At 36.5% G+C, this 11,541-nt stretch overlaps 1 protein-coding gene across 1 annotated transcript; it reads right to left on the reverse strand.

The window, feature by feature from the left end:
* Window positions 1-3,444: 3,444 nt before the first annotated feature.
* LOC112754202 (uncharacterized) lies at window positions 3,445-9,654 on the reverse strand. The gene is made up of 17 exons (XM_025801767.3): window positions 9,058-9,654; window positions 8,837-8,959; window positions 8,325-8,370; window positions 8,074-8,231; window positions 7,842-7,959; window positions 7,292-7,374; window positions 6,364-6,423; window positions 5,864-6,112; window positions 5,666-5,762; window positions 5,467-5,514; window positions 5,291-5,371; window positions 4,955-5,026; window positions 4,788-4,850; window positions 4,474-4,626; window positions 4,337-4,394; window positions 4,185-4,237; window positions 3,445-3,953 (listed from the first exon to the last, which is right to left on the reverse strand). The coding sequence occupies exons 2-17, from the start codon at window positions 8,935-8,937 to the stop codon at window positions 3,876-3,878; spliced, it is 1,518 nt and encodes a 505-aa protein (XP_025657552.1). The 5' UTR covers window positions 8,938-8,959; window positions 9,058-9,654; the 3' UTR covers window positions 3,445-3,875.
* Between the last annotated feature and the right edge of the window lie 1,887 nt (window positions 9,655-11,541).

Here is an 11,541-nt window from a genome sequence, read left to right on the forward strand (position 1 = left end):
TTGGTTTAATTTGTGATAACATTGATTGATGGCCAATTTGTTGAGTTAGGACTATACTTACAATGCCAATTCCATTTTGATATTAAAATTCCTAACCTATGCAAATCGGTCTTCATCAGGAGGCCCCCGATTTCACGAAGAGCTGCACCCTAGACCTGAGGGGGAAACCGAGGAGGTCCAAATTGGGAATTCCCCCGACAAAATGACAAGCATAGGGGCGAACTTGAAAGAGAAACTAAAGAAGCAACTCATCGACATAATAAGGGAAAATGCCGACCTCTTTGTCTGGAAAGCTTCCGACATGCCTAGCATAAACCCCGACCTAATGTGCCATAAGCTCGCAATATACCCGGGCTCCCGACCTGTCCAACACAGGAAACTCAGACTCGAGCAGACACAAGTCGTGGAGGAACAAGTACAGGCCTTGCTAGAGGCAGGATTCATAAGGGAGGTAAAATACCCACTCTGGCTAGCCAACGTCGTATTGGTAAAATAGTCAAACGGGAAGTGGAGAATGTTCGTGGACTATACTGACCTTAACAAAGCTTGCCCTAAAATCCCTACCCATTGCCAAGCATCGATGCTTTAGTCGACGCATGATCTAAAGCATGATCTTAACTAAACCTAATTGCTCTCCCCTTGTTCCCTCTTGAATTCTGTCTTAAATAGCTTCAGAAATGAGTTGGATTTGGGCCTCTTTGAGCTCAGAAATCGCCCCCAGCGTGTTCCTTCAATGAGGTCACACGACAAGTGTCACGCGTACGCGGGATGTCATGAGTACGCGTGGCCTGGCGAATTTCCTTCTTAATGCGTACGCGTGAGGCATGCATACGCGTGGCCTTGCGCTCACCAAATCCTTACTTTTCATGAATTCTCCACTTTGTATGTTTTTCCTTCACTTCTTTGATCCAATACTTGCCTCCTAAGCCTGAAATCACTAAGCAAATATATCAAGGCATCGAGTGGAATCCAAGTGAATTAAATTTAGCAAATTAAGAGCCTAAAAAGTATGTTTTTAATCTTAAGCACAAATTATGAGAAATTCGCAAAACCATGCTATTTCATTGAATAAATGTGAGATAAGTTGATAAAATCTGCTAAATTCAACGCAAGATAAACCAAAAAATTGGGGTTTATCAGTCACTGACGGCCTTTCCTCTTGGACATTTTTATCTTTCATAATTTTAAGGTTTTCTCTGAAGACATGAGCAACTAATCTCCTTGGTTAAGGTGAGGAGCTCTGTTGATTCCTATGGACTAATATTCTAGTTTTTCTTCCTTTGATTAATGCATTGATATCTTCTTAAGAAAAAGTTTTTGTTCTTCATCGAAAGGACTTGAATGTGTTGGGAAACAATTCTTTTTTTACTTGAATTCTTTTAATTTATTGGAAAAGTTAATTAATTGATTTAAGCTTGAAAACTTATTCTTACAGTTCTTAGGTTTTGAAATTAGACTTGATAGGTGACATCGAATCAACTAGGGGAGATTCTTATGAATTGTGTGACATATAAATCAGTGAACATGTCTCAACTCTTTTCTTAAGTAATTGACTAAGGAATTAACGATTCATTAGGTTAAAGAGAAATTAAATTACCAAGGGATTGGAGTTTGATTATTAATGATTTGCCATGGATGTATCTTTACATGATCACGGTGGAAAGCGAAAATATTGGTTCGGAAGTCTCAACATCTCTAAACCTTAACTCTTTTAATCATATTATCTTTCAATACTTACTGTTTGCTTTTGTTTACTTCACTGTTTATGTCCAAGCTTTCTAAAATCCTAAATTTTGGTTGTCTGGCTAGAATAATCAATTGATGATTGCTTGTTTAATCCGTTAATCCTCATAGGAACGATAACCCACTCCCGTGGTATTACTTGATACAATCCGGTGCACTTGCCGGTAGTTTGTGGTTTGTAAAATCTGCATCACGGGGTCTTTGGTACAAACTCCTCCTCATCCTCAGAAGAACCACTTTCATTGCTATCGGTGACGTATTCTTCATTCGACTCCTCACTGTCCACGTCTATGTGTTCCATTGGACTAGCACATTGCAGAGATGGTAGTGCAAGAGGTGGATCATCTTAGACAAAATTCGAGTATCTAGAACTACTACCACCTACGTCTCCAACCTCCGCAGAAAGCTCCATCACTTGTTGGGTCATGATTCTCCTATGGACATCAAATATTATAAGCACATGCTCATCGCCGTCGAGCCAAAAAATACGAAACCGAAATACTCTATTTTTCGTCAGTTCTATAAACCTATAGCCAACGTAACTCTTACAACCTCATTTGTCCCAGTAGCACCCATATTCGTTAATATTAGGCTCTTCAACTCAGACAGAGTACTTAATCAACAAATGCGCAAAAGGATAGGACTATCACACTCAAATATAACTCTATCATTACTGTTTCTCATGTGACAATTAAGATATACACGCACAAAAATATATTCATCATTAGACATTTTTACCAAACTTATTGAAAGAATAGAGAAGAGAAATGGATAAGAAGAAGTGATATATTTGTGAGGAATGCTAATACTTGCAAATCCTTTTATAGTTACTTTTAATTTGTCATATTATATGTCGTTTACCGTGTAAACAAATTGATTATGCATGTATCTCGTTTACAGTGTAAACGAGATATATGCAGTTTCTTGTCTTCCACGTGTCACGTGTGTACCCATTTTTTTTTGTTTAAAATAGTGTAAACAAGATACATACATAGTCAGTTTATTTACACTATAAATGAGATAAGTAATAATACCTAAAACTGTAAAATTATCTTCAAATTATCTATTTCGATAAATAAAAGAATTAAATTATTTATTTAAAAAAATTCCAATTCATGTTATATAAATTAGTCTTATATTATTTTATATTTATATTGTAAACTATCTTACGATTATACTTATATTGAATTGACGTACCAAATTTTCATTTTTGTTTAACAAATTTAACTGTTATTTTCTTAAGAGCAAAGTAATAAAAAAGTTAAGACAATTAAATATTATGTTCAAGAATAAATTAAGTTTTTTCCTTCTAATTTTACTTATTAAACATATTCGTTTGAAATCCATAACGATCTTTCTTAAAGCGCATCAAAATGCTTCAGAGTGGATAATTTTTTTTTTTTGGGTGACTTATTATTATTGTTATTGAAATTAATAATTGTTTTTGTCAAACCGAAAGAAGAAAAAAGTTTATTAAAAGAAAACTAGTAATATTTGGTGTTGGATTTTGAGTTACAATATATATAATACACACTAGCAAGAAAATTGAACCCCCCAATGTTTCTTTCCTTAGTTGAGAACATTAAGATAATTATTTGTGTATAACGGATCATCTAATTTGGAAATCATATTTTTACACACTATTTTTGGTTGTCGATATTAAACAACAAATAATTGATAATTGGTTCAAATAGTCGATAGTTACCAAGTGCAGAGAGCTTATATTTTTCCCCCTCTTATTAATCTATTTATTTATGGTGGGGGGATCCAAAGATTATCCAATACTCATGAGGTTCATATAAGAAAATCAATTTGCTGCTTGCCAAGTACTCAGCAAATTAATCAGAGTCAGTGATATAACAACAAAGTCAACGTCATTACCACTCCTAAATTCAAAGTTTTTGGTGGATTTCCAATAAAAAGCCGGTCTATATTTGTAAACTAGTACTATAGATTTTGTGATAATTCAATAATAATGAGTTAGTAGTCCAAGGAGTTAGACTGTGATTTCCATTATCTATCTGCACTACATTGAAGCTTCAACCACCTATTTTTCACACCATTGTTCTTTCTTGTACCAAGACGGCAGCACCCTTCATTTTCTTCCCACTCCATCTTTTATTCTGCACATCCTAGTTCATCTCCTTGAACGTGCCAGGTTGAAATTTCTTCTCTAATGATTTCATAGCCAATTCAAGTCGTTCTTGGTCCTGTAACAAAATTTAGAAAAGTCTATATTCAACATCTATATTTGTTTCTACAAAGTTTCTAATATATGCTTTTGAAGATGTCATGAAATTGGCGTTAAGCCAAATACTTCTAATGATATAACAATACATGATTAGATGTCTACATAAAATTCTTTCACACGGGAAAAGTATACAACTCAAAATTCATTCTCTTTTTTGGTGGATGAAAAGAACATGGAAGTGTCTTTGTACCTTTCCTTTGAGACTTACTACAAGAGATCCATATCTGGCTGTACGGTAACATCCTTCATGTTGCAAAGGCAAAACTTGGTTAGATATAGAAAGAAGTAATGCATAATGAGTCATATGAAGCCAAATATCTCAACATTTCATAAATGTCATACCTATATGAAGGTCTGGAAATTCAAGACAAAGCTTCGATAGAGGTTGAGCGATTTCAACCTGCAGTTTTGGATATCGCAATATCAGATTCGTGGGACATTGCTACTTCAAGCTTAGTGAAATGAAATTAGAAACATACATCTGAAAGATTTGTCATCACTTGCTTTGATACATAAGGTTCCAGTAATGTTAGCAGATCATTCGATTCTGTTAATTCAATCAAACAGTTCCATTCCTTTTCCAGCTCCGAAACATTCGTCGCAGTAAGAACTATTACATTTTGGCACTTGATCTGCAAGAAATGGAGATTATTTCAACCCATTTTAAATTAGTATTCCTTCCAGTTTTTTCATTATGTAAATGTCAAAAGTGAAAACAAATAAATACAAATAAAAGCATTTATCAGTTTTCCCTAGGTCTAAAATAGAACTTCAGGCAAATGACGTTACATACCAAGGGAACGGACAACTTGTCATGATGCAGTAGCTCAGTTATGCCCTCTGGCAACTGAGCCATCTGAAAGGGGAAAGTAAAAATATAAATCAATACAGAGCAAATTTCATACTACAACTGTCATCACTCATCAGTTGGAAGTGAATCGTTTTTCAACTTAGTTTTACCTCGTTCCGGTCACCAATACACTGATCACCAATAATATGCCGTAGATATTCTTCAAATTCTTCATCCGGAGCCTATGTCAAGAAAATCACCAACCAATATGGAGTTACTATGATAAACCCGAAGCAGTTATGATGCAGCTATGCTTGTATACCCACATACAGGCCTTGTTCCATCATATTTGCCAAAACTTTAACAAAAGCGGAACTTCATTTTTCAAGAATTCATACTAGTTAAGGACCAATACGATATGTGGGGTGGATACATGACATGAAGAAAACATCTTAGTAACGTCAAGCCGAAAACCATATGCTCAAATAAGGACAGAAGCAATGTACCAAACGAACACCAAAAGCTTTTGCAATGCCTGCTATGGTAACATCAGAGTGCAGTGGACCTACACCTCCATATATAAAAACCTACAAGTAGGCCCAATAAATAACCAGATCAGATTGCTACCATTTCATCATCAAGAAATCAAATACTTGTAACTCTGTGTGCTGTAGTTTAATACCATATCACTTGATTTCTTTTGTTCAACTTCCTCGGCCACAGAATCTATCTGGTACAAAAGGATATGTCGTAAACCCCATCAAAGTATAATATTAATGTACATGTGCTTCATTATCCGAAGATTCATAGGAACATCTTCGGGCTCTGATGGAATGCAACTTAATATACATAAAGTAGCACAGATATAGAAACGAACTCACATTGCTGTGTACAACAGAAAGTCGCAACACAGACCAACCAACAGAATGCAGCTTTCTACACAAATTAGGTCCCAACTGATCCTCAACAGTGCCAAACCTGAGCTATGGAACAGAGTAAACATATGGAGAACATCATCAAAATAGTTGGAGAAAGGATTATAAGAAAATAAGAATTGCACTGCAAAGCATAGTACTTACAGAAACTCATCTCCCACAGCAATGACCGAAGCTGTGAGCATACTGTTTTTATGCAAATCTAGGCTACTCAAGCCATTGCTATCAACAGGACGTTGTCCACAATTAGAAGAAGATAGCCTTTTAGCCCTCCCTGCCCTCTCTAATCTTCCATCAGCAAGCAAATATGCTGGTTTAAATTTATCGGATGAATCACTGGTGGATAATAATGAATTGGGAACAGTGTCATATATGCTCCCAATCGAAGTATAACTGCACAACCAAAAAACGTAATAGTCACACCAAATTTCTATGAATGAACATAAACAACTTAATGTGAATATGGTGGACCAGTAAGTTTATTTAGTTTCCTTAGGTCAAAGATCGAGCAAATTTATGAAACCATCCAATTATTCTCCATGTTGCTAATATGGGGGAAAGCAGGTTAAACAAAAAGGAAAAACTATGGCACACAGGTATATCAAATCCAACAAAGAAGGTCCAGCACATATACTGAATATTACCCTTGATCATAAAGGCTGCAATAGTTCACCTTGCAAGTTAAAAGGAAGGCCCATACATCTCTACATAAAAATACAAGGCAAGTCAATATCATAATGAAAGTAATATTATGACATTCTAAGAGCATCTACATAAACAATAAAGGAAAAGAACAAACAATATATATTTCCAAGTGATGTGCCAATAGTTAACGCAAAAGTTGAAGGAAGGTAATCAAATCATTTCCCTGATGTATCAAGCTACTTTAGAAGATGAATGATGACAGTTGTCAAAAATCTTCAGGATTCAGGAAAACATAGTTAAAATTAAAAAACTAACTGAGATTTAAAAATAAATAAATAAATACCCTTTGAAAAGTTCTGAATACTGAAAAGAAGGAAAATTATATAAAACAACTATTAAACTATGGCAACAAGCAAGTTTTCTTCCACCAAGTGGGATGAACTACATTGATTAAGCAACAGCATTAAAGATTTATGAAAAATTACATACTAGGCAAGAATTGACTAGAAATATTGTATGGCTGTATCCAAAAGGGAAAAGCTTAGATATGTAGATGAAAATGAGTGCTCAAAAAGAAGTTTGGAAATAGCTAAGACCTAAGAAGTGGTCCACCTATACTATAAGTGGTACTACTGCCCAAACAACCAATAGCCACAAAGTTTCATATCTAACTTCTATCTCTAGTACTACTGTTTCAGGAACAAATGCATTTCAGCCACCACTAATAAATAAGTATGTGAAGGTAGACACTTTCAGTGTGAATTTTATGATTAAATGAAAGGATTATTGGATAAGACGATAAGTTAGCACCAATCACACATGTGGTTATAAGAGAACCATGTTTTTCAGATCATTATTGTGTTCACTAATCTCAAATTAAAAGAAACTAAGCAGTAAAGAGAAACACTTTATAACAAAGGACCAAACCTGTATGACCAATCTAAAATGGGATTCACTCTCATAAAAGCTGGCCACCCAGGTGAACTAGGGGAGAATTGTTCCTGGCCAACCTGAAAGATTAGAGGGCACATATAAATAGAATATTCAATATTCCTATTTTCAGAAACCATGCTAATCAAATGTTAGTTTAAAGCATAAAAGATGCATTTTGGGATTAATGGTATTACTGACAATGTTACTCGACTACTGCATTGGGAACATTTTGAAGCTTTAACGGCATGTAATGTAATAAGCTACATTTAGAACATTGAAACTTATTATGTAACTAATTTTTTCCTCATAACGTATATCTATGATAAGTATAGACATCGCTTTTGATTAAGGATTGTATATGCAAAATTTTCTCTTTTGTAAATTGCTTCTAGATTTTGCTTTTAAAAAGTGTCAAGCATCTGAGTAAAATCTTATGACGTAGAATAACAGAATGGGCTTTCGCGTTTAGGAGTCAATAAATCAGAGAGAAAAAAAAAACAAGACAATTGAAAAAGGCCCTCTCATGGTGAAACAATAGGAATACCGCAGTAGGGTCTCCAATTCGAACTCCAAGGAAAATTGCTCGAATTGGCTTCTCCTTTAGCAAAGCCTCCAAACCAGATTTAAAATCTGTGCAAATGGTGTCAATTTGCAAACCATAGCTGCTCAAGAACAAATTATCAGAAAGAAGAAAATATCTCTTTTCCATGTTATCTACACTGCAATTACAATTCAAAGAATAATCAAAAGTATAAGGAAGAGAAAGCTTCACTAACGTGGCAGCTGTATCATAAGTGAATGAGTTAATTTCTGGGAAAGCACTAGGAGTCTCAAAATATATTGTTCTAATTGGAAAATCGTTCAGATCCCCATTGGCACTATTTTGTCCCCCTTTATGCAAAAAATAGCCCGCCCTAAGTAGATGTAACAAAACCTGCATGTCAAAGCTTATTGTCACATTAACAAGCTCATGAATACTGATGGATGATTAAAAAAAAAGAACTAAAATACACATGTTAAAACTTACCGTTGAATCCTTTCCACCATTGAAACTGAAAGCAACCTCTTCAATGCTGTATGAAGAAACACATTAATACATGCAGCACCAGTAAAATTACAATGATGAGATTGAAAATTAAGATCACCATTTTCTTTTATAGTTCAATACAGGCATGACCGATAAATCTCTTCGACTAACATAGACCTAGCAAAACCTTGTCCGCACACCATCAGCCATTGGTTACATTTTCATTAACACGGAAATTCCGGTGACTATCTTCAGGCAGCCAATCATTTCCAAAAAGGACAATACAACCGAGGAAGGAAATTCAATATTACCCAAGAATTTTGACAAAATAGATCCAACATGAATCAAACATCCATCCACATTGAGTGTATATTCATCTTTCTAGTTAAAACAACTACAAACCAACCAATAAATAAAATCCAATCCCAGACTCAAATCAAGCTCTCTAAGTCTAGGATAACAACCACCCAATAAATCAGCAAATCCCAGCTCATAGTCATAGAAATACTTACGAATACAAAGCCAAAGCTCTCTGAATAACATAGGTGGCGTTATTGTACTTGGTTTGAAGCCTTCTATCGCTACACTCCCTGATTGCTCTGTCGATCTCCATGGTGACCCGCAAACACAGAAACCTGAGAAAAGAAGGAAAACAGAACAATTGAACACAAAAATTACAGCAAATGAGACTCCAAAAAGATTACAAGTTGAAGCTGTTTGGTGAAAAGCAAACCAGGGTTTTCGTCAAAAAGAGATCTTCTCTTCCTTTCTTTCTTTTTCCCGCAAGTTCGAGATCAGCCTGCGGGGGAAGCTGAGGTGTCAATGAAAAGCAGTGTTCTTCGTTCTTGTGATTGAGAATTGAGAAGTGAACAATGATTATCCCCTTTTGGAATTTGGAATCAAAAGGGGTTTAGGGGAAAGAGAGATTTTTTTTTTTCTCTTCTTTTCTTTCCCTTTTGGAATTAAGAATTGGACATGGGAATTTGGATGGCGGAGGTTGTTTGTGTGAGCCACAAAACGGAAACTGAAATAACAAGAACGGTCCAACGTTTTGTTTTGTGTGCGAATTGTGATGTTATCATGTGTGTGCGGTTTTTGGGAATTTGAGCAAAGCACGTATGATATGAAATTAGGGAATATCCTTTTCAAGACATTCTAACTTCGAAGCAAATCATATATAAACTGCTTCCGTATTAGTCCCTCATAAGTCATAATTTGCACTTCTCACTTTCATTCTCTTTCACTAATCATAACGGAGAGAGATTCCGGATAATTTCTGTTCAAATTCAATTTCCTTTCTTTTCCCTAATGATTGGATTCAGTAATATATTTATGGCTTTGTTTTTTGTGGGAAAAGTATTATCCGAACCTTGATGGACCAGATGGAAAGATGCTATTTTAATGGCCAGAATTGCATCGGTACGAGATTCATTGGAAATTATGTATTTGATCCAAAGTTTGATAAAATTATAAACCGGTTCAACTTGGTTTGGTTTCATTTAACTCTTATGACTCGGTTTATTAGTTTTTTGGATGAAATGGGTTAACTTTTTTGTTCATTATGATATCTGGATCGTGGGCTACCATTATCCCCCCAAAAAAACGTGTGAAACAAGACCCAGACCCCAAAAAAGCACACATAATTATCATCGACGTTCTAATAGTCATCATTCGCATGGCGGTGATGAAATGGAGAGGAGATTTGGTGAGGTGAGGCATCGGCACGACGTCGGCCACTTAGGGAGAGCTCCGTAAGCCCATCGATGGAACTCGATGCCAATGAGAGGGTTCGAGGATGGGAGATTGAATGGTGGAGGTGTTTGACGGTCTAATACAGAGCGGCGACGGCACCTAGTGAGCGTTGCAGATCTTGGGAGACAGGACACAGCCGCTTTGAAGACACAGCGAAACTATGAGGATGCGGTCGCGTGAAACGGTGTTTCGAAGAAGAAGTTCGTAAGACAGCGGTAATGGAGGTGGAAACGAAGATACAAGACCCGCGTGGAGGAGAGGAACTTGTGTGGGGATGGGGAAGTTGTTGAATTCGGGTTGGATCATCGTAATGGACTTGGACTCCCGTCGAAAAAAAGGGCTGAATACTGTTCCACACGTTAATAATGTTATCCCAACCCTCCTGTACAACTGGTCAAGTAGCACTTCTATATAGACAATTGGACATGTACCTGGAAATTCTTGATGCAGATGCAAATGTTGTGATATTCAATCGCAACTGATTTCAAGATTAACCTTAATTTGGTATATGAGAAATATTTATCTGTCCTTATTAAGTCGTTGTATTTACACCAAAAGTTAAAAGACATAAAATGCACAGAATTAATAATGGAGCAACCAACTGAAGTAAAACAGTACTAGCAAGTGTAATGTAAGCATTGCTAATGGAATTCAGTTTGGGTGACCAAGCTGCGACGCAATAACAGGTCGCAGTAGAAGGCATGAACATTGTACGCAAACAACACCCCTGCGATATGTGGTTAATAGTAACTGTATCAAGAAACGTAGTACATTGTTTTCCCAGGAATGAGTACATCAGGTAATGAAATTCTCAAAAAGTGATACATAAAGATAATCCACAAAATACAAGTCTGGTTAACAACATAAGGATAGCAAGATTCAGGAGCTTGCAGCGTCGTTGCTCCATCGGACCTGCAGTACTGTGACTGGCTCAGTTGACATGACCTCAAAGATCCCACACCTCCGGGCTCGAATTTGCACAGGCTAGCAAAATGTGCCTAGCCTCCGGAGATGACCCCGAAGCTACCGTCTTGCTTGCCACTAAATTTGGTGTAGGTGGCCTCGACCTCAATGTGTCCGTGTGATAGGATGAGTGTGTGTCTCTGACCAGTGAAATGGCTCAAATGAGGGACATTTGGCTGATTATAGCATAGCAATAGATCATTAATAGAGAAAAAACTTATTGACGAAGACACGTACAAGAAAATGAATTGGTGCCTTACCAACAGGTGGGAGGACAAGACGCGGCTAGTGAGGTCCATGACAAGGAATGACCATTTGGTCTTGTGTATTTCAGCTATCACTTTCGCCTTGTGTGACGAAGGATTGTTGATACAGCGGGCACGCCGGTAAGTACCTTTTGCTTTGTATGGCGGTTCCTCGGATGGTCGGGGCTGGTATGTGTTTTCGCGACCACCGAAGTCGAAGATACGTACTTGGAATTCAAAGTTGCCCTTGTGTTTGA

This window comes from Arachis hypogaea, chromosome 16, assembly GCF_003086295.3.
Source record: "Arachis hypogaea cultivar Tifrunner chromosome 16, arahy.Tifrunner.gnm2.J5K5, whole genome shotgun sequence".
Classification (NCBI taxonomy): Eukaryota; Viridiplantae; Streptophyta; class Magnoliopsida; order Fabales; family Fabaceae; genus Arachis; species Arachis hypogaea.